The sequence below is a fragment of the Balaenoptera borealis genome, assembly GCF_965194805.1.
Source record: "Balaenoptera borealis genome assembly, chromosome: 16".
Taxonomy (NCBI): Eukaryota; Metazoa; Chordata; class Mammalia; order Artiodactyla; family Balaenopteridae; genus Balaenoptera; species Balaenoptera borealis.
The window spans coordinates 17,637,732-17,661,724 of NC_138872.1; the positions used below are offsets into that span (position 1 = coordinate 17,637,732).

Here is a 23,993-nt window from a genome sequence, read left to right on the forward strand (position 1 = left end):
CATGACTTTAAAAAAAACCTCTATCTCTGGAGCTGCGTGCCAAGAACAGGACCCTCTTGGCTCCTGTAGGTTTTGTGAGCATTCTGCTCTGAGCAGTCTGGCAGTGATGGGGAGGATTTTCCCCATCTGTTCTGGGAGGTGCTTTATTCTCAGCTGCATCCAGGACCTGCCTTTTGTTGTAAACATACCGTGGACCCTAATTCTAATGTCTTGTGAGTCCGGGGCCTTCATCAGGGATTCTGCGGGTTGTCACCGTCTCCTTCCCCAATGCTTCTGCGCTCTCTCCCCTCCACCTCCCCAACTGCCGTGACACCTGCAACCACCTGTGCCTCTTCATTTCCATGTACCTCCACATGGACCCAAAGCCCAGCCTCTACCAGTTCCCACCTGTCATCACTCACATCAGAGTCTGTTGAGTGTAGGAATTTTAGTGGAAACTTGGGATGAGGGCACAAGGGGTAGTCTCATTGGGAAGCCCATTACTTTCTTCCTCTCCCACCATTCCCTTGAATTTTCCTTCTCATCTCCCATCACTCTGCCCAGAGTAAGGGCAGTAATAACAGTAACATTCATCAGTATCTTACTGTACGTATTGTAAGCATTTTACAATTATTCATTCATTTCATGAAAAAAACAGTACCTTCGTCCCCTTGTTTCTTACAGAATATTACTCTCTCATATTTGAGAAACCCAAGACTCACCTACCCCAGTGCGTTACAGAAAAAAATTCCCCAGAGGAATTCTGATGAATAAAAGATTCTCTGTCTCATTATAGAATTCTTATTTCTGCAACAGGAAGGAGAGAGAGCGGTGAACAAATGTGTGTTTCACTATCATACATCCATTCTCTCATGACCAGGCTTGGGTTCGTTCATGGAATATTTGTTAATAATTATGATCTAGGTTAGATACTGAGTAATGATGTGAGAAACAGAGTGTCAGAAGAGTTTAATAGAGTTGGACTTTGATTAACTGGGAAAAAGTCAGGACTCTGCTTAAGCAAGTGTTTTGGTTAAATGAGAGTAGGGCTGCTTTTCATTGAAGTCCAGTGATGGACATGGCTGCAAACCAGGAGACCAGGGCCTCCGTCCTCGATCCACCTCTGGCTTCCTTTCTGAGCTTTGGTAACTTAGTTTGCCCCACCTCTTAGGGTTGTTGAGAGGCTAGATTGAGACTACCTACTAATAAAAGGTTAATATGGTTGACCTTTATTATTGTGGTTTTATTTCTCTATTCTTATTATTATTCAGCCTTAGTTCATGATGTGCCCCTCTGTTCAATACTGATACCTCTGCCAGTATCCTGACCCCAATTGACTTCTGTCCCTTCGAGAATCTTGTTTCATCAGTCCCTCATTCCCTTGTATTTTATGCTATTTCCCTGACTCATTCCTCTCTACCGAAAACCATGTTCCAATCTCTACCATCCTAAGAAATCCACTTTTGGGCTTTCTGCACTTGGCCTTAGGCCGTAGTCCTTTCTCTGAACTGTCTACTCTGTCTTCCAAGGTGACCTCATCTAGTTCTATAGCTTTAAATGACATTTAGGTGCCAAAGCTATCATATTTGTAACTCTGGTCCCAGATCACCCATGAGCTTCAGAATATAATGCCAGCTTCCTACTACTCAGTATATCCATTAAGATGTTTAATTGGCATCTCAAACTTAACATGACCAAAAGAAATCGTGATGTAGCCCTGCCTGTGTGCCCAGACACACATGTTCATCTTCCTCATGTCAATAAGTGACACCAGAATCAGCCTAGAAGCTCAAGCCTTAAATTGAAGAGTCCTCATTGCATTTTTTCTTTTCTTCACTCTTCCCCTCTTAATCTAACAGCAATTATTTTCATCTCTACCTTGAAAATATCTCTCAAACCATCAACATCTTTATTCTTCATGGCCAACACCATTGTCCAAGCCATACTCATCGTTTGATTGGATCACTACTATAGCTAACTGTTAGGTCTGTTTGTTTCATTCTTGCTCAAGTGCCCCCTACCCCCGAGTCAATTTCCACAGAACAGCCAGAATGATCTTTTTAGAATGTAAATTAGATTATGTCACTTTCCTGCTTTAAATGGTTCAGTAACAGCAGAAAATTCAAGCTCCATACTAGGTCTTGTAGGACTCCATGTCATCTGACCCTCAACTAACATTCCAGCCATGCCTTGTGCTTCTCTAGCTTATTTACTATATCCCAGCCACACCAGAGTCTCATTCTCACGTTCCCAGATCATCCCTGAGTTCTTTCCTGCCTCATGGCCTTTGCACGTTCTACCACCTCTTCCTGGACTTGCCAATTTCATCCTTCCGGTCTCCTCTTAATAATTACCTCCTTAGAGTTCTCTCCTGACCACTCTAAGTAAAGTAGACCCTCTCCCGCTTAGTTACTCTTAATCACAACATTTTGTTTATTTCCTTCATAATACCAATCACAAAATGAATTTAATTTTCCATATTTTTCTTTTTAATTTCCATTTCCATTCATAAAATGTAAAGTTTATCAGGGCTTGGCCCCTAACCTTCTTGTTCACCTTTATAGCCCCAGCATGTGCCTCAATGCTTGGTACAGAAGAGGGTCTCTATAGATATGAATGAATGAGACACTGTTCCTGTTCCCAATAGGTTTAGAGTTTGGAGAATGAAATAATTCATGGACAAGCAATTACAATCTGGTGTGATAGGTGCTGTATATGGTAGAGTTAATTGTACTGTGGTACATACCTGACACAGGGATAGTATAACATGCAGAGAGATATGAAAATGTAATGTACCTCAAAGCACTTACCTTTTATTGTAAATATAAAGGAGCTCATTTTTTATTGCAGAAAATTTGGAAAATCTAGAAAAGTATAAAGAAGAAAACATTTCAACTGCTGTAATCTCCCTAATGTCATTATAAAGATTACATTCATAAATCATTGCCAATCCTACTTCATCTTTTGTGAATTACATGCTGAACTCACTTGCTGATTTTTCTTTTGGAGAGTTTGTTTTGTTGATTCTCAAGAATTGTTTACACAAAACATGATATTTACCGTTTAGCTGGCATATATATTGATATTACAGATATTGTTCTCAACTTGCCATTTGACTTTTAATTTTGTTTTATTCAGACTTTTGTTAACATATAAAACATACTTTGATATTATTGTTATTATGTATTTAAGAAATATACAATATTTCAACTTTAAGAAATTGATTTTTAAGCTTTTGTCATTAATTTTTTGCTTCAGGAAATTCAGTTAGGAAATGTATAGACCCAAACCTGTATGGTTTCCTCTTTGAAGGATTTATTGAAGTTATACGTTAGTCTCTTATATGATCTTTGTGTAAATAATCCATGAGCATTTGAACAGAAATTTTATTCTCTCTTTATATTTGTTTAGTAAATGCATTATTATTCACATTAGATACATGCTTGATATTTTATTTTTTCCTGTTTGGTCAGAGTCTAAGACAAGTGTTAAAATCTTCAGATGCTGGGGTTTTTTCCCATCATTTTCTCCTTTTAAATCTATTGACGCATGCATTTTTTTTTTAATGACCATTTTAGTCCACTTAATGGTTTTTATATTTCTTTTTGGTTTAAGTTCTACTTTGATGCTTTTGCATTATGTTTACAACAACTATTTTATGTTTATTTGCATTTTCCTATTGTGTCTTTGTTCAACTTGTTATTTTTAAGGTTATTGAGTCATTCTATATTAGGTGTTTATCTTACAGCATACGATTAGACATGGTTTATTTAGACAGTCTGAGAGCTTTTCTCTATTTTAACCTATTTATATTTATTGTCACAATAGAAATTTTTTCTTTTATCATTTTTACTACGCAATCTGAATGCTTTTATGCTATTTCTTTTAAATGTTTTTCTGTGTTTGGTGTATTTTCTTTTCATTTTTTCCTATGGACTTGGCTTTTGGTTTCCTTTGAATTATTAAAAATATAATTAGATACATAATTCTTCATTGAAAGGTCTTCTGTTGACTTCCTTCTCTGCAGGATGAGGCAGCTATCACACTTTCATTTCTACAAACTTTCCCCCTACCCTCTGCACAATTTTGTTTGTTCAGTCTCTCGTAAGGACCCTGCTATCTTAGTAAACCCCTCTTCTGGAGTGATTGTCATGCTGGTGCCAGCTGCTCTATGTTTGATGTGACTGTCAGCCCCAAGTCACTGTACATAATTCCCAGGCAGCAGTGTGTTGCCTTAGTGATAGATCTTACCACCCAAGGAGGCTGCCTCTTCACAGCCATCACCACGCTTTCCACCAGTTCCCTGCTCACTTGTTATGGCTGTAGAGCTCTGGACCCCACTGACACCTCTGGCCTCTGAATCCACTAACCTGAAGTGACCACATGGACCACAAAAAGATTCCACATGGGGGTTTTTCTGTTGATCTTATCACCCACCTTACATTCCATCCACAGCTTGAACCGAGGAGTAGAAAACAGGAGAGAGAGGGTCTATTTGGTTGGCTGTTGAGATGATAGCGGTGAAAAGTGATGAAGATTTGAACCAGAGCAATGGCATTGATATCCAACTGGTTTTGATCTATAGGATGGTTGCTTCATATGGTTCAACTTAACAGCAGAGATGGAAAGACATGGGCAGATAGGAGAAATACTAAGAAGACAGAGTCAGAAAAAAAGGATGTGAGGAGTGGGACAGACGGAGAAGCCCAGGCAGATGTCTGCATCTCAGTTTTCAATGACTGGATGGGGCAACCCACTGAGGTCCATAGTTCAGGAAGGATGGCCCATTGGGCAGTGAGGGAGACAGCTTGATAGGGAAGCTGCTCAACTCTGTTGTATACAGATTGTGTTGGAGGATCTATGTGATATCTCGGTGGAAATACAGGTCTTTGAGCTGGATAAGTGAGACCCACGTTCAGGTGAAAGGTCTAGAATGGAGATCTGGGCTTGGGAATTATCAGTGAATTGATAGCCATTGAAGGAAGAGTGTTCTCAGTTTACAAAAATGAATAGAAGAAGACCACATTTGAAGAGTGGATATAGGAGAAGTGCTTACAAAGAAACCAATGGTAGAATAGACACAGATCGAAGAGAAGAACCATGAGAGTGAAGTGTCGCCTGAGCCTAAATAGAAGAGAGACCCAGAGAGGGAGAAGCTATGAACATCAGTAATTGTAGCAAAATGGTCAAGTATGAAGAATAAGTATAGCAATCATTTGCTGAGAACCTACCATGTGCCACATATAGTTCTAAGTAGTGTATTAACTCCTTTCACCTGAATCATTACCCAGTGAGGTAGACACTACAATTACAGATGAGGAAACTGAGGCACAGAGCAGTAAGGTAACTTGCTCAAGGTGTGCACATACAAGGTGGTACAACCAGAACTAGAACCCAGGCATTCTGACCCAGATCCCAAGCCCTATACTATTTTCCTTCTTAAAGTAAGATAAAGATTGAAATATATGTATTGAATTTAAGCAGTAAGAGCACTGCTAAGATTACTGGCGTCTGCCATGCAGTCAGTGTTGGGGGGACTGCTGAGGACAAAGTCCAGGTGACGGGTTGAAGTTTTGCACTGGGAAGTAGGGAAGTGTAGAGTGAGTGTAATTAAAACCATTGAGAATTTTAAATGGGATTGAAACACAATTGGACTATAAATACAACTGCTGCCAAAGGGTAGCTTTTAAAGAGTAAGAGAAATCCAAGCATTTATGTTTGTCAGAGTCAGGAATAAAAGGGAGGATTCGGAGATACAAGATAGAGAGAGAGAACCAAGAACCAAGAAGCTGGAAAATGCAGCAGAGGTAGAGGTCAAGGGCGCTGGGGTGTGCCTTGCAGAGAGGGGGCAGTGGTTGGTGTGTAGTCATCTAACCCATGAAGATTAGGTTGATGGGTAAGAAGTTAGAAGTCAGCCCCTCTGTAGTCCTCTTGCCTCTTAAAGATGTGATGTGGGTATCTTGCAGGGATTGGGTAGGTGATGTTGAAAGGGGAACATTTGTATGGGGTATAGGAGTGGAGAAGGCAGTTTTGCAATAGACTTGCCAACACTGAAATGAGGAACTGGGGCTTTCGGTGAGAATGGTATGGGTGATTAGTCAACAGAGTGGGGGAACCCTGGGTTTGTTGAGAATACAGGGAGGTCCATGCAGCATACAGTCTCTAGAAAAGTTGAGATCCAGGGTACCATGTGCACTGCAGAAGCAGGTTTAAGAGGGGTGGGTTGGGAGAGGAGCGTGTGGTAGCGGTCTGTGCCAAAATACACTGAAAATTCCAGTTTGTGGAGTGGAGAAGGGCAAGTGTGAGCACGTAGCTGAAGCTGATTGGAAGATGAGGCCATTAGAATTACGGAGGTCAAGGGCATTGGTCATGCTGTCCACACAGATAGTCACATCTCCTTTGTGAAGGTGGGTGGTGGGTGACAAGGAAAGCTGTTTATTGAAATCAGCAGTTTGGGAGTCAGAATGGAGGTTTCAAAGAACTTGTTGCCCTTGGATTCCCACATACCAATAGTGGTGCCTGGGGCTTATTTTTCAAGAGGTGTTATTAGGTAATTCAGATGGACTGTAGTCCTTGGAGATGTGGAATTAAATTAAGGTAAACGCTCCTTGGCTTATGGTGGCTTCTCCCTCATCCTTCGTAAGAAAGTTGAGATATTCGGAAGTCATTCTTCTCTGTGCTTCCCTTGAAACAACAGTGAAAAAGGTGCAGATCGGGGTTTCCAGGCCACTTTTGGGTTGATTTCCCTGCATCCCAGTGTTAGTTCTGAAAACCATTAGAAATGTTCCATGTGGCTGATTATTCTTTTGCTAGTCACCGGAATGTGGCCTTTTTACCTTACTTTGAAAATCCACGTCAATTGCCGGGGTAGCATCCTAGCCTAATATAAAACCTCTTTTGGCAGTTCTAGTGGGAAGCTGAAACATAAATTGTTTGGGGGCTGGGCAGCTGCGATGAATTCCTACAACCACTTCTGCGAAATTGACTCCTGCCTCGTGTGTTGCAGGTGATATTTGAATCCGTCTCTCTGAAGGGTCATCCTGGCTACATCGCTGTGGACGAGGTCCGGGTCCTTGCCCATCCATGCAGTAAGTCTCTCCCCTCATCCTAACGCAGCCTTGCTCCGTGCCAGATTGGGTAGCTTGGAGGCTGCAGTTCCCCCCCCTATTCATTCAGCTCACAAACATCTCTCACTCGCTTACATACTCAATGCAATCAGTCCTGAATAAATCCATAATTTTGCTGGCCTGTTCAACAGGCAGCACCTCCAGGACTTTGCAGAGAGCGGCAAAACATCTTTGTTTGAATCTGTCTGCATTATTAAGGGAGTCTAAAGTCCTGATTGTTTATTAGCGGGATTCAGACCACTGAAGTGGAAGAATTAGAGGGCTTTGGATAGAATCTTGTGCAATTGTCTCAAAAAAAGAACACCACCAAAACATGGAGCAAATTAGCACACTGTTCACTCACAGGGAAAAGTACCCCAAAGCTATTAATTCTTCAAAAGTAATTTTAAATACCCTCATCAACTCCGTGTAGGCATAGGGAGAGATTTCTCACAGTGGTTAGTACTTATGGTTCAGTGTCGAGAGTTCTCAAAGGCATTCCACTCCTCTAAGCCCAGCCAATTTCCCCTGGAAATTCTCTCTCTTTGTGTATTTAGTCTAAGATATTTGAATGTGTCTGAGCAAGGAGCTGTGGTTCCCAGGTTCACTAAATCTCAGAGGGGACAAGTCCTGGGTGCAGGTAGTTGAGATGGCATCATATCCAGTGACATTTGGTGGGGGGATCGTAATCAAAGGGATATGCCTGGGGATTATGGCAGCCCCATAGGAGGGCTGGTTAAGTTGCCAGCCCCATTAGTTTGTTAGTGTCTGCAGATCGCAAGTTCCTATTAGTTTCTTGGCAGCCGTTGGGTAACTAACTCCTAGCAGGGTTCTCTCTACTTCTTCCTTATAGCCATGAGTCATGCTATGGGCTCTGGTGCAGTTTGCTGTTCCCTCAAGAGATATAATACATCCTGTGCTTTTATGCCTTTCTTGCCTCCCATTTTGAGGCTCTTCTCATTTCTGCCCCATCTGTGTTGCTTTAATTGGAATGATTCTTTCAACTTCTGCTACAATGAATTCATCAGAGCCCCAAACGTCACTTCCCTCCCCTGGCACTACAGTGACATTGTTTGACCCATTGTCTTAGAGCACCTTCTCTGGAGGAATTTGGGATGAGTTCCAAGGGGTTTTGGCAAGACATTATTTTGGATAACTGTGTTTGGTGTCTGTGTAAGGGAAACCTCCTCCCCAGGAATCAACCAGCATCTCAGAAATGCTGAGATCCTATTAGATTCTCCATTACTCTGGCCTAAGGTTCCTACCCTCTGGGTTACTTCCTGAGTCCTTGGGATTTTCTCAGATGAATCTGTCCATTCAGTTATGCCCAGCAAATGTCTCTGCTGAAACAGACTTTATGTGATGAGGGTCCCAGAAATCCCCCAGCTTTGCAGGGTTTATGTACTGGGTATACACCTGAGTCCCTCTTACCAGGATTAAGTCTTCCCCTCCCTTGACTCCTGGGAATCAGCATCTGCTGCCCATTGGAGAATGATGGTTGACCTCAGACCATGTCGGGAGATGTCTGCTCCACTTGTGATGCACTTAACCTCACACACTCAACCTTGCGCAGCCATCAGTTTTGAGGCAGTCTCTCTGAAACAGGATTTCAGCAATCCCCAAGTCCTGCACACACCGCATCCTCGGAGCTGCATCCAGCTGCATGCCTGCTGCTTACCCTGTGCTGGATGCCTGCACTAGGTCTTTCTAGTAGGCTCTTCCTAAAAGAATCTGGCCTGGTTCTCTCTCCTGGGATCCCAGAATTCTGTCCTCTACTGGGAATTTTTACCTCCACCATGACACCCAACCTGACACCTGTCTCTTGTCTCAGCCTCAACGCTGCCTTAACTCTACACACTGTCCATGGTTTGCCATTGCAGCCCCATGCTTCCTTCTCTCAGAGAAATCTCCATGGGCGAGGGTTCTCTGGAGGGCGTTTGAATGCCTTTCCATGCCTGAAGTCTCATGGCTCCTCTTGGAATCCTCCTCCCATTGAGGCTGCTTCTGAATTTTGGGTTCTTTTGAGAGCTTCATACGCCTCATGCTGAGGAGTGTGCATTATGTGGTTATGGAATTGCTGAGAGCAAGTTACCCAGCAAATGGGCCATGGGACGTAACTCAGGAAGACGTGACCCTGGCTGTGTTCTTGTGTAATGTGCTTCATCTGAGTTCAACTTAGATGCTTAGGAGGCTTAAGCTTAAAACTTCCTAGAAATCAAAATGTGCAACTCTGTGAAAGGGGCTGGAATTCGAGAATTCCATTTAACTCTATGTGCAAATATTGGTGGTGCATGTAGTTCCCTGAGTTCTGTCCATAGCTCGTGAGTCATGTGAGGTTGACCAGGGCCTAGCAAAGGCCCCTTCCCAAGGCCCCATGCTCAATCCATATCCAGCCAGGGTTTTTATTCATTCTTTCAACGAGTCAATTATTGAGCAGCAGTTATGTGTCGGGAACTTCTGCTGGACACAGAGGATACTTAAGTGACCAAGATAGGTAGGTCTTTGTTTCCATGTTGTATACTTAGCAGAAGGACAGAAGGAGGAAGGACTTTAAGTAAGTTACTAATATTAAGTAAGTCACTAATATAACTTCAGATAGTGATGTGTTATGAATATAATGAATGTGAGGAACTGGGATGTGGGGGGGCTTCTTAGATAAAGTGGTCAGGGAGATAACTTTGAAGATGCGGTCCAAGCTGAGATCTGAGTCATAGAAGGAGTTCACTGTATGAAGGTTTGGGGAGGGGGCATTCTAGGCAGAGCAAAGGGCAAGTGATCCCTGCAGTGGGATCAGCTTGATGCTGCCAGAGTATCCTGAGCATGGGGAACATGTGGGAAAGTGTTTCTGAGTGAGAGGGAAGCAGGGCCCTGAACATCATTGTGAGTGGTTAGATTTTTTTTTTTAACTTATCAAACTGTGTAATTTATTATTTTTTAATTGAAGTATAGTTGATTTACAATGTTGTGTTAATTTCTGCTGTGCAGCGAAGTGATTCCGTTTATATATATATATATATATATATATATATATTCTTTTCCATTATGGTTTATGACTGGATATTGAATATGGTTCCTTGTGCTATATACTAGGACCTTGTTGTTTATACATTCTGTACATAATAGTTTGCATCTGCTAAACCCCAGACTCCAGTCCATCCCTCCCCATGCCCCTCCCCCTCGGCAACCACAAGTCTGTTCTCTATGTCTGTGAGTCCGTTTCTGTTTTGTAGATAAGTTCATTTGTGTCATATTTTAGATTGTGAGTGGTTAGATTTTTTTAAATTAATTAACTTTATTTTTTCCTGCGTTGGGTCTTCGTTGCTGCGCGTGGGCTTTCTCTAGTTGTGGCGAGCAGGGGCTACTCTTCGTCGCAGTGCGCGGGCTTCTCATTGCAGTGGCTTCTCTTGTCATGGAGCATGGGCTCTAGGTGTGTGGGCTTCAGTGGTTGTGGCACACGGGCTCAGTAGTTGTGGCTTGCAGGCTCTAGAGCACAGGCTCAGTAGTTGTGGCGCACAGGCTTAGTTGCTCCGCAGCATGTGGGATCTTCCTGGACCAGGGCTCGAACCCGTGTCCCCTGCATTGGCAGGCAGATTCTTAACCACTGCGCCACCAGGGAAGCCCCATGACTGGTTAGATTTTAATCTAAGTGTAGGGAGGCACCACTGGAGGGGTTTATGCTGGGGATTGATATGATCTCATTTAATTGTTTAAAGATTACTTTGGCTGTTCTGTGGAGGAGGGGTTGAAGGGGGAATAGAGAAGAAGTCAGGAGACCTATGAGAAAGAAAGTTCTAGAGTCATGTAAGAGATGGTGATGTCCTGGACCAGGTAGTGGAGAGACATTCATTCACCATCCGACGTATTTACTGAGCATATGCTCCATGCCAGACGCTAGTCTGGGTTCATGGGAGTGAGTAAGACAGATTCATTCTTTGCCCTCATGGGCTTCCAGCGATGTGAAAGAGACTGAAAATAAAACAAACAATCAGGTAATTATCTGGTCTATAACAGATGGTATATTAGTCAGCTAAGGCTGCCATAACAAAATACACAGACTGGGTGGCTTAAGCAGAATTTTATTTTCTCACAGTCCTGGAGGCCCCAAGTCCAAGATAAAGGTGGCAGGTTTAGTTTTGTCCGTGGGCTCCCTCCTTTGCTTGCAGACGGCCGCCTTTTCACTTTGTCCTCACATGGTCTTTCCTCTGTGCACATCTGCCCCTGATGTGTCTTTGTGTGTCCAAATTTTCTTATGGGGACATCGGTCAGATTGGGTTACAGCCCATCCTAACAGCCTCATTTTAACATAATCACCCCTTTAAAGTCTCAGTCATCAAATACAGTCACAATCTGAACTGTTGAGCATTAGGGCTGCAACCTGTGAATTTTGGGGGGATACAGTTCAGCCCGTAACAGATGGTAAGCAGACTATGAAGAAACATAGAGCGTAGAGATGGAGAGAGGTAGTGGACAGATTACAGATGAATTTAGGAGGTGGAGCCCACTGGTCCTAAGTGATGGGGTTAGAGTAGGGGCCAGGGGCATCAGAAATGGTGCCCTGCTAGGTTTCTGGCGTCATCAGCTGGGTGGTGTGATTCTGGGGAGGAGGTGTGTGTGACCTTCCACGGTTCCCACTATGCGTGGGTCCTGGAGGCTGCTCATGGGATCGCGAGTCGTGCAGCCTGCTAGTAGCTTCTGAACTGTCCTTCGGCCTGACAGTGCTTTTCCCCCAACCCCAGCCTTAATGCATTTATGACTTCACTCATAGCTTGTGAAAAACTTAACTATATTAAAAGAATGCATCCTCTTTAGGTCCTCAGGCTTGGAATTCTCCACTCCAGTTCCCTAAAACATTTTTTAAAAATTAATGTATGGTCAGAGTTTATCAATAAGTGATTCCATTAAGTCTTCCAAAAGTTCCAGGGGGCTTAGTACATGATTTGCAATTGTATTCTCGATCGATTTGAGCTGAAGTTATGACTTTAAACACTTGCCTCTCAGCTTCTGAAACAGTGACCGGAAGATAAGTGTGATACTCAACGGAAATTATTTTCTCCTACAAACTGAGACCTCTCGTCTATATTTTATGGCCCATTTAACATTTTTGTGTTATTCTGCAAATATTTTAGCCATAGTTACCCTCTGCTGCTGTTTCTCCGTGTCAGCCATTAGCAGGGCCACTGCAGTTATAACTGTGGACGATAAATGTCAGCACAATTTTCCACTCAGTTTCAAAGTTTCTAGCTCCTAGGTTGACTTTTAAAATTGTTTAAACTTTTTTTTTTTTTTTCCCCATCACAACCTTGTGGGGCCATGTCACTGAGCCCACGGTCTGCAGCACGTTTTTAATGTATGTAGTTGCGCTTTCTCTGCAATTGTGCGGCTTCCCGCTGAGCACACTGTCAGGTTTAAAGAGCGAGATAAAGGGCACAATAATACGTCTTCAGATGCTGCCCTGACATCTGCAGGAGTTTAAATGTCACCAACATCAAGGCATTTTGCCCCAAATGCACAGCCAGTTTTCTGTTAACCCCATTCCGCAGGGTCCCAGTTTGGGGACGCTGGGTCTCAGTGGGGAGTGAGTGTGGGATGCTTAAAACCCCCGAGCTGGTGGCTGGTCTGGGCCCCAAGGTCGTCTGTGCTTGGCCGAAGGTTGGTGAGTTGAAGCGGGTGGGGTCATTGCTTTCCTGGAGCTGTGGATGCTGGGTGCAAACCACAGCTGGGAGAGGACAGGGCTCAGGTGGGGGTGGGGGGGTGGGAGGAGGATTGGGGCGGCCAGGAGCTCAGAGAAGTGCACCAAACAGGTCCCCAGCATCAGGAGGATCCCCCAGAGAGAGAGAGAGAGATCTGTCATGGGCTGGAGATGAAGCCGGGGCTCAGAGAGCAAGGGCGTGTGGAGAGGGTGCTAAGCAGGCGGAGGGTGGTCCGGAAAGGTTCCCGCGTTGAGCACCACGATCCAGGGCTAGTGTGCGCGTGATAGCACAGCACGATGCCTGCAGGGGTGGGGACGTCCCTGGTTTTATGGGTTCAGACCAGGCAAGACTGGCCAGTGGAAATTGTTCCATAAGAGCTACGTAACAGAGACAGGCACCTAGAAGAGCATGCCTGCGGTCGTGTTTTGTTAATAAGTCTACATAATGTTTTAATAAATTCAGTCAAGATTTTAGAATGAGGGCTTTCACCTAAGGCTGGATTTCTTACTTGCCTTGAGAAATCGGATGATTGGCTACCCTGAGCACAGCACTGTCGCATGGCCTCTGTCTGCTGGATTTAGGGAACTGCTAGCTGCCCCCTGCCTGTGGGGCATGGCGTCTTTATCCAGTTCCCCGAAGTCCCCACCGCTCCTTATTGCCTCCTCATTGCTGAGGCTGGTGTCAGATACCCGTTATTAGTGTGCCTGTGATGTTGCTTTTCTGATACAGAGAAATCTTTATGTTACCCACGTCTCTATGAAAGGTGGGAAAATCAATAAGGGGGCAAGGAGGTGGCAGTTTTGTTTTTGTTTGTTTTACAACTGAACCACTTGATTCCTTTACATAACTGTCTGGCTACTGAAGGCGCGTGCTTTCAACATCTCTGCTCTCTGTAAACCCTTGGTGTTTCACCAGAATTATTAACGCCAGGGGCCATTAAACCTCTGAATTATCTACCACTGTACCTAGAAGGGAGGGAGGAAGAGGGATTGCAGATGAAAGAATCAAGGCAAGAGGTCTGCTAGAAAGGAGTCAGAAGCAAGCAGGAGAGGGAATTCCCTGGCGGTCCAGTGGTTAGGACTCCCTGCTCTCACTGCCGAGGGCCTGGGTTCAATCCCCGCTTGGAGAACTAAGATCTCACAAGCCGCGCATGGTGTGGTCAAAAAAAAAAAAAAAAAAAAAAAGAGAAGCAAGCAGGGGACATTGATCCAGGGACAATTCATTTCTAGTTGCACAAGTCCCAGAGGTTAAATGATTTGCCCAGGGTCCCCGAGGGTGAGGGGAGATATCCCTTTGTAAAAACCCAACACAAAACCTCCCAACATTGGAACTAAGATTCTATACCCCCTCCTTACCAGGGAGTAGATGTTCCTTCCCGCTTCAAACAGGTAGTATAAAGGGGCTTACAAGGTTCACTCTTTTGCCACTTAAAAATTGACTTGAGGGGCTTCCCTGGTGGCACAGTGGTTGAGAGTCTGCCTGCCAATGCAGGGGACACGGGTTCGAGCCCTGGTCTGGGAAGATCCCACATGCCGCGGAGCAACTAGGCCCGTGAGCCACAACTTCTGAGCCTGCGCGTCTGGAGCCTGTGCTCCGCAACAAGAGAGGCCACGACAGTGAGAGGCCCACGCGCCACGATGAAGAGTGGCCCCCGCTTGCCGCAACTGGAGAAAGCCCTCGCACGGAAATGAAGACCCAACACAGCCATAAATAAATAAATAAGTAAATAAATAAAATTTAAAAAAAAATTTGACTTGAACTGATAGTTCCAAAAATAACTTTACAAAATTATACAGGAGAGCAAAAAGGAAAAAATTTCAGACAATCAAAGCAGCATGACATCTGTCAGGTTGACTAGATGCACGAATCTTCAACTCTGAGAAGCCCACAGTGAGAGGACTTCCCTGGGCCTTGGACTCGTGACGCCGTCTAGTCGTGGGGCCCTGGAGGTGGCATGAGGGGGACTGAGCTGTTGTCACTTTGTTTAGAAACCTGAGCAGAAGCTGTAGGTTTTCGCACAGCGAGTCTGCCTGATCAAGCCGAGGTCCTTGGCTTCTGCTGAGCGTTGCAGGTGGTGACACAGTTTGGTAGAGCAGACAGTTCGAAGTGTGAAGGCCATGGGGACAGATGCCAAGGAAAGGAACGTCTTGTGGTAAAATATTCCGGAGCAATGAGAGGCGTCTGGAGGATCAGCACAGCCTTGCCTGTGAGCCCTTTCTTTGGACCCTGGGCTCCAGGTGACACCGTTGACCTCCCGTTGTCCACGAGGCAAGAGAATGTGCTGGTTAAATGCTGAGTTTTGGGGCTAAAATGGACCTGGACTGAATTCTGTTCCTGTCATTAATGCTGTGTGGTGTTGGACAAATTAAACTTGTTGAGCCTTGGTTTCTGCGTCTCTAAAAGGGAAACAATACTAGTGTCTGCTTTAGGGAACATTATGAAGTTAACTTCAATAAAACATGTAAAGCATTTTTCACAGTGTCTGGCATTGTAGGAGCTTTCAGTAAGTGATGTTATTATTATTACTTGTCTGTCTGGATATTTGACTCCCTCTGAAAAGATGGCCAGAGGCCCTCGTTGAACCTCGTGATCTTCTTAAGAACTGTCCATTTGATCGCATTCCAGGGGTATTTGATGCCTGGTTCATCACTGATTTGGTTGATGTGATAGGGATCGTTGGCACTTTAGTGCCTTGATGAAGAAACGCATTCTTCTAGACATAGATTATCAATCCACTCGTCTTTGGAGAGCTCACATAGGCAAGGACCTCTCTCCACAAACAAGAGATGAACCCAAGTTACCCAACATAAAACATATGTTTAATTCTAGAACTGATTACCCATGGACACCATGAGTTCCATCTGAAAGTCCTTTCTACTGTTACGCCAGGTCCCCGGAGTAAATGTCCCACCTCCATCCCATCCCTAGATATCATAGCTTAGAGTGAAAAGTGCAGACTCTGAATGTGTCTTGAATTCTCGGTGCCTTGCTTCACTCGCTGTAAAATAGAGATAAAACCACCACCAGCTGCATTGGGTTAAGTGAGTTACTATGTGTAGACACTGCCACGACACCAGTCACGGAACCTTCATTCACGTAGTGCTTACTACTAGTGTTCTCCTCCACCTTTTCTCCATCCTCCCCTCTTTGCCCTCCTCATGATCGGCGTCGTCGCCAAGGCCAGCTGTGGAAGTCTCAGGCCCAAAGGTGCTTCACTTCAGTTTTCTTCTTTCTGCTCACCCAGGTCTACAGGGAGATATCTTCTGGGGTGACCCCCCCCACCCCTCCGACTTCCTTTTGCAAACATGGCAGTATTACCCAGCAGCTAATAATATGGATTTTGAGGCTCTCAGAGACATGGATTCGTGTCTTGCCTTCCCCAGTTTCTGGCTGTCTGACCATGACAAACTATGTAACCCTTCAGAGCATTAATTTTCTGATTGGTGAAATGGAGTTACTGCCCACCTTGTGGATTTTTGTGAGATTTAAGTGAGATGATGCATGTAAATGTCTTAGAACAGTAACTGGCTCAGGAAGTGATCAATCAACAGTAGCTTTTCACCGAGCCAGACCATCTCCTAAGCACAAATTCGCCCCTGCCCAGTGCCCATCCTGAGCTCCCACCCGCCGACAGGGACATGGTCAGGCTGTTGAATTCTGTCCTCATGTACTTTTTGGCTTCTCTCTTAGGAAAAGCACCTCATTTTCTGCGGCTCCAAAATGTCGAGGTGAACGTGGGGCAGAATGCCACCTTTCAGTGCATTGCTGGTGGAAAGTGGTCTCAGCATGACAAACTTTGGCTCCAGGTAAGGATGGGAGGGACCTCCTGCTCGTACCTGCCCATCCCTTGGGAAGGGAAGAAAGTGTGTGCTGTGATAAAGGGCTTGGTGGGGAAGGGGAAGGGGTATTTTTTATGTACCTCTGCTCCTTGGGTGATACTCTGCATCCATGATCTTGTTAAATCTTAACTCTAACTCTGTTATGTAGGCATCAGTATTCCCCATTTTACAGATGGAGAAACTGAGGTCACAAACATAAAAGTGCCAGAACTAGAATTTGCAACTATGAACTTTCCAAACTGCCCTCTAACAAACTTTGTCCTTTAAGCCCAGAATCCCAGGACAAACTTTGTCCTTTAAGCCCAGAATCCCAGGACTAAGGCAAACTGGATATTTTAGATTCTGGGTACATTTTCATTTCCATATGACTTTTTTGTCAATTTCTAATACAAAAGAAAAAAGGCCTGTTGGATTTTGATGGGGTTTGATTGCATTGAATCTATAGATCCCTTTGGGGAAAACTGACAGCTTAACAATAATGAGTGTTTTCTCATCGTGAACATGGTATATTTCTTTACTTATTAAGATCTGTAGTAATTCCACTCAGCAAGGTTTTATAATTTTCATTGTTCAGGTCTTGTGTATCTTTAGTCAGTCTTATCTCTAAATATCTCCTATTTTTGATGTTACTCTAAAATACATTTTAAAAAACCCCTCAATTTCTGATTTTTCATTACTGGTATACAGAAATGCAATCGACCTTCCTATATTGATCCTGTACCCTGTAACATTGTTAAACTTAGTATGACTATTTCAATTTAAATTAATTAAAATAAATACAATTCAGCACTCAGATGCCCAGTTGCACTAGCCACATTTCAAATGCACAATAGCCACATGTATCTTGTGGCTACCATGTTGGACAAATGCAGATAGAGAACATGTCTGACATTGCAGAGAGTCTTACTGGAGACCACAGCTCTAGAGAGACATCACCTCCAGTTCAAGGAATCAGGAATATTGCTTGAAAGAAGCTGACTCCTGTTACCTCCAACTTCATATACTTAAAGTTCTCTATCATCTCTTCTGACTCACATAGTTTGGATGTTGGTCCTTAACCCATGCCCAGCACACTTTGATGGGAGTTCATAGTATCACTTCTCTTCTTGCATTTGAGCCCATTTCCTGCCGTTGGAAAGTCCCTGGGCCGAGAGAGCACATCTAGGAGCTTCTTTTCTTGCTTCTTAGCAGAGCAGTAGAATGAAAATAACAGTCAATAATAATGCCTGCTCCTACTGCTTTCCGGGTCTGCCTGCAGACCACGAGAGAGCACGGGAAACTTCCACATGTCACTCAAGTATTACGTAATGCTATTTATTCATTATAATTAGTATTAAAGTGCATCAGGCTCCCAAGAAGCTTTGTCATGTCAATGGCATTGCCTCAGTTGGGTCACAAGAATGAGAAGAGACAGTCACAGTACATTCAGCATCTTTATTTGGGTTTTCCAATTATCTTATGAACGTTGTTGCTACAGTTCTGAGTTGCGTGCTCTAAACCTTGAGTCTATCAGTGGAAGGATGTTAAAGGAGAATGTAATTGAAGTTTTGAAGGAAATAGAAACACATGGTTTAGAACTCTTCCACATCTTATTTATTTATCTACTTTTCAGTGTAAACCAAATCTTATTTCCAGAACGTTTTTCAGGTGGCTTACTATGGGACATAAAGCATGACAGGATAGCATAAATTAAGTGAGGCAACACAAAATAGGAGGAAAATAACATGTCGGAGCTGGTCATATGCTAAAAACTGCATTTCTCTACGTCTGCTGCTTCCTGGTGGGTCACAGGCAGAGCCCACAGCACCACGGCCACAGACAGAATAAGGAAAGCTTGTCGGATACACAGTTCAAAGTGATGTCCCTGAGATGAACACAAACCAGTGGCTCCAGAAAATTCTGTCGTTCACACAGAGGCCAGATAGGAATTGTTCCCAGGAGTCCTCATAAAGAAAACAGTCTGTGATGTAGGGAACAGCATTTTCCACCACAGTCTTACTGAGGGCACACAAGTGAGTTTCATAGGCTTGTTTCCCATAGTGGTGCTCTGGGTAAAAGCAATTTGGCGGCGGTGGGGTGGGTGGGAGGGAGGTGGGGTGGGCAGTGTGATATGGCAGAGGTCCCCAGCTCTCTACCATCGCCATCCTGGGATACCTCACATGTATCTGGAGAGTGAATAGATTCAATAACTATTTCTTCAAGGAAACCGCCAGAAATGTTGCCTCCCTCATGTATATTTCAGGAAATATTGGGAGGTAGATGGCTTACACTATGCTCTCTGGCAAAATGCCCTCTTGGCCAGTTAAGTCCAGGCTTATATTCAACAGTGTAGTTGGAAGTAGGTCAACATCTTTCTATAAAATATGAGACGCCAGTCATGATACCTGCCACCCAAGAGAGAATTGCAGCCCTGATCTGAGATGGACGAGCTAAGGCAGTGGCGGATTTCTCATGAGATATTGCTTTGGATTTATTCCAGCGCCTAGAGGACCAGCCTGCAGACTTGCCAAAGTTGTGTTCCATATAACAGGCTGGGGTGCCTCAGCCTGAGAATTTCCAGAGTGAGTGAAACAGACACATTGTGGCCAAGAGTCCACAGGACACCTACAGCAGGTGTGCCTTTCAACAATGCTATTTCTTGCTGTAGCTTCCAAGATAAGCAGACTATTCACTAAGTCACCAAATGTGGAAACTTTTTTATCCAGCACTTTTAAGTCAGGGAAATAAAGGCGGTGATTTTATTCTCAGAATAGTATGTCAGTGGCCCTTCTCTCTGGCAGTGGTTAGGGAAAAGTTGGTGGACTCGTATTTGGGGATAAATCCCTGTTGCCTGTTGTAGAGAATGCTTACCTTCTTTTCCTTTTACCTGCTTGTCCTTAAGTGCTTTCAGATCATAAATAAGTTAAAAAGGAAGACTCCCCATACCCCTGTTTTGCACCCTCCTGAAGACTTAATCTGCTCTTCAGAAGACTCTGTCTGCTTGTGCCAGCTTTCATGGAATTATAGTGCAAGTTTTACATAAAAATCAACAGACAGGACCTATACAGAAATGTGTATACCTAAGCCTAGAACAATTGTAGTCTTTTAGGGAAAAGGCGGATAAAGGCCAATAAAAGTTATACACAAGCTCGTCTTGTTCTGGGATGATTTCTTCTTGAGGTGAAGCATGTAGTGCTGTGGTCTCCGATAGAAGGGACTCATTCATAACTTGCTGATTCCTCATGTGATGCGTTGTCTTGAGGAATCCAAACTTGTGACTCTTCAAGCATTTTTTTCAAGTGAGTAGTTGGTGTGTATCCTGACTGGAATGGCTACATTCATCCTGACTGAATGACTACAGCAAAGCAGCCTACAGTCTGGGGAGCCCTTTTGGAAAAAGGAGAAAAAAAAAAAGAGCAATATTCAGGGTACAACTAGGTGGAACTGTAGTGACAAATTATCAGTGTAGCACTGTGAAAATGTACATGGTACATCTTTTCTGGAAGGTAATTTGGCAGTAGCTAGCTAACACTTTTAAATGTACATATTCTTCCGGCATGTAATTTTACTTTTGGGAATACACCTATGAAAATAACCAGAGGCGGAAAAAATGTATGTGCAAGTTTGTTCAACAGGATGAAATACTGAAAACAACCTAAATGTCCAGCAAAAGGGGACTGATTAAGTAAATGGGGCCATTAAATATCAGTTTATAGAAGTCTGTTTAATGCCATTTTCACAGTATATATTTAAATGAAAATAGCAAGTTATAAAACGATATGCCCAATATATTAATTTTATATCAAAAACCAACCATATGTATACACACATATTTACACAAATATATACATACCTGTATAAATATACACATATAACACTATAAAACACATATCAAGACACTTAATAATTGATTGCGATGATAGATTATGTATGCTTTTTATTTTCATCTTTACTCTTTTCTATTTCATCCAAATATGCTAAAATGAATGTATGTAACTAACATTAACAGAAAAAATGCTGTTAAAAGGAGAAAAATGACCACTTTTTCCTAGGCACAGCATATTCTAAGGATGGTAGGAGCCTTCACAGGAGCAGAATTAGGGGTAGCTATTCCGACAGAAGCGGCAGCATTGGCCCCTGTTGAGAATACGGGTAAAATTACCCTCAGACTGCCCCACCTCCTCATCGCCACCAAGAGATACTGTTCATTAAGGTGGAGGTTTAGAAATATTTTTGTGTGTCACCTGGTCTTTACGGAAGATTGCCGTGGGATCCATGCACTCCTCAGGGGCTCCAGGGCAGACCTTGTCAGCCCCACCCCAAGGCTGACTTCCAGGTCTCCCTACAAAGGATTCACTCCATCGGAAGTCTGTACAACGAATAGCGTTCGAAGAGTCTCAGAAATGAGGCCATGTGTCCAAAGCCTCTGCACAGATCTCAGTAGGGGCAGCCTACGTGTTTAGACAAATCACGGGCGTTGTTACACCCTAATTTGGCAGGAAAAGGCTCCTGCCCTGGGAAGCCATCAGCACAGCAGTGACCACACCAGGGCTGATGAGATAAGCAGACGTGTCAGTCTGCGGCAGATTCTTCCCGTAAACCTGTTTTCCCGCTCCCCGCAGGGCTACCGCTGGCTCCTGGAACCAGCTCCCCCTCCTGCCTGCATCTCTGCCAGGTGTCCCTTCCATGCGGGGCTTCTGCTGAAAACCTAGTGGTCACCCTGTAACTACATACTAAGGAGAAATTCACGCTGATACTCAACACAGCTGGCATGTATTGAGTGGTTACACATAGGATGTATTTAATTCTCACAACCAGTCTTTCAGGTAGATGCTATTTGTAGCCCTGCTTTATAGATGAGGAGACTGAAGCTTAAGGATAAATGAGTCAGAGTTACCCAGGTCGTGAGCAGTAGAGGCAGGATTTGAATGCAGGTCCATGTCTACGTCCTGGGCTCATCCTCCCATGCTGACCTCATAGCCCTGCCCACCTGTATCTCCACTCCAGCCTTTCCTTCCATACAGATGGCTTCCTATTAAAAAAAAATTCATGTATTTATCACCTAGTTACCCACCTCTAATTTTCACTGTACTAGGTGCTTAAAGAGATTTGAGTCTCTCAAATCTACAAACAAAATTCCAACACCCTTGGGCTTTTTAAAAAATTTCTCCCTTCTAGTTGCCTTCTTACAGCTCTTTTCCCCTTCTCGGCCACATTTCTTAAATGTGATGTCTACACTTGCAATGTGGCTTTCTTTAACTCCTGCCTCTTCCCAGAAGTGGCTCTTGTGAAGGTCACCAGTGCTTTCCTTGTTGCTAAAGCCAGGGGGCGGGGTGGTGGCGGTGGTACTCCTCCTCCTCCTCCCCCTCCCCTCCTCCCCCTCCTCCCCCTCCTCCCCCTCCTCCCCCTGTCCTCCTCCATTATTACTATTATTCCTTATAGTTGGCTCTTCTTTCAGCATTTGATGATGCTGACCGCTGCCTCCTTGAAAATCTTCCTGCCCTCTTGGTTCCATGGCATCATCTGTCAGCAACTATGAAGAGTCTGAGAATTTGCCTTATTTGCAAGCAAAGGGGTTAGGCTGCCCATTGCATGGTTGCATGGATGCTGGCAGGAGACACGAGACTCTTGGGTCAGAGACAAAGGACTTTATTACTCATTACCCCGCAGGCAGCACAAGCTTCATGTCTGCAACAGTTTCCCTTGTGCCCCCAAGTCCTGTGAAGATGATGTGAGGGTGGATCCAGGTTGGGTTTACACACAGCAGGTCTGTGTCATAGCTGGGGAACCCCCACGCCTAGGATACCCCAATCTTTTATTATTACCTTTGAGATATAATTCACAAACCATAAAGTTCAATAAGTCTACCACTTAGTGGGTTTTAGTGTGTTTACAGAGTCATGGCACCTTTACTACATGCTCTGTCTTTCCTTCTTTTCACCTGTAGGGACCCCAGATTAAAAAACAGCTCCTGTAGGGCGACCCAGGGGAGGGAAATCTAGCTGGGCTTTGGATTTGCACAGGGTTGGGTTCCCTCAGATTCGTCCGAAGCTGATGCATGGACCTCATCCTCCTCCGTCCTGTGCAACTCCTCTCCGAGGACCGTAGGCACCTCTGACCTGGAACTGTCCCCTCACACGCGTATTCTTTCCTCCTTTCTGCTATTTTTTCTTCCTGTCTTCCCTCAGCCCGTCCCCCGTTTATGTGCTTCAGGATTGACCCAGCTCATTCCCGCCCCAGCGCGTGGGAGCCTGGGAGAAAGAGTGGCGCGCAAGACAGCCCTGATTCTTGCCCTCGTGGAACTTACCTTTCGGCAGCAGAGACAGACATTTAGCAACTAATCACAGAGTTACATATTTTATCACACATGCGACCAGGCTCCCAGTGGGGAAAAGGGTCTGCTGAGGAGATAGGGAGCAGGGAGAGTGGGGAGGAATTATGAGTCTCAGAGAAGTGCCCGTGGAAGAAGTGGCCTGTGAGCAGAGTTCAGAGAGGTGAACTGGAAATAGTCAAAGGGCCATCAGGCTGCACAGGGCGACGGCATGTGTGCAGGCCCTTCACCCCCTGCTCATCCTCTTTGCTCAGGGCTGACGGCTCCCTGTAGGGCTTATGCCAGGACCCTCCTGACGCTGCAGGAACTCTGAACCCAGAAATCAACCGTAAATGGGCAGTCAGCCATGCGTGCGGTGGGCCCTTGGGAGGTCTTTAGCACAGCGAATCAAAAATGATTTATGTCCACTTCTATTTCTTTTAACTTTTAATAAAGAATAATCAAAAGCTATTCTTCAGAGATTGCCAAAGAGGTGCAAATATGGTCTTAAGAGAATCAATGGGCCAGTTTTTAGCAAGTTTCCAAGTGTCATGCCATTGATGCAGTATGACTAGAAATGAAAAGAATATTTATTACGAATGAATTGTGGGAAGTTCACCAAATATTTTCTAGCCAGGAGATTTCTGGAGCAATTAGAATAATTTTCAACTGGAAACGCTGGCCTCATTTTACTTGTGTGTGTGTGCGTGCGCGCGCTTGCGCTAGGAGCTCAAATCAGCACGTGCAAGGTTTCTAGGACCCATGTGTTAGAACATCTCCTGTAAAACAGTCATAATGTCAGTTGCACACAGTTTCCTTTTATTAAAGACAGTAATGTTTCCATTTCTGCTGATTATAAATCAATTGCAAGCCGGCATGCACTCCGGCATGTCCGGAAATAATGACAGCCATTTTTGCAAGCTGTGTCTTATGTCTTTGTGAAGGGAATAATGTCCTGACACAGGAGCAGAGAGGATGGGGAATTGCAAAATGGTGAGGCCATTATAGATACCCTGATAGTCAGTCAGATAATATGAAAACAGCAGGCTTTCCATGGCATCAGGTGCTTCTCTTGTCTTCCTTTCTAGAT

The 23,993-nt window shown here is 44.2% G+C and overlaps 1 protein-coding gene across 15 annotated transcripts in view; it reads left to right on the plus strand.

Moving 5' to 3' along the window:
- The window catches only part of PTPRT (protein tyrosine phosphatase receptor type T), a 1,098,035-nt gene that overhangs the window by 393,388 nt on the left and 680,654 nt on the right, over positions 1–23,993 (plus strand). For all 15 annotated transcript variants that reach the window (XM_082361692.1, XM_082361703.1, XM_082361700.1 and 12 more), the window contains exons 4-5: positions 6,986–7,067; positions 16,466–16,581. In XM_082361692.1, coding sequence (XP_082217818.1) covers positions 6,986–7,067; positions 16,466–16,581 — 198 coding nt within the window. The remainder of the gene's footprint in view (positions 1–6,985; positions 7,068–16,465; positions 16,582–23,993) is intronic.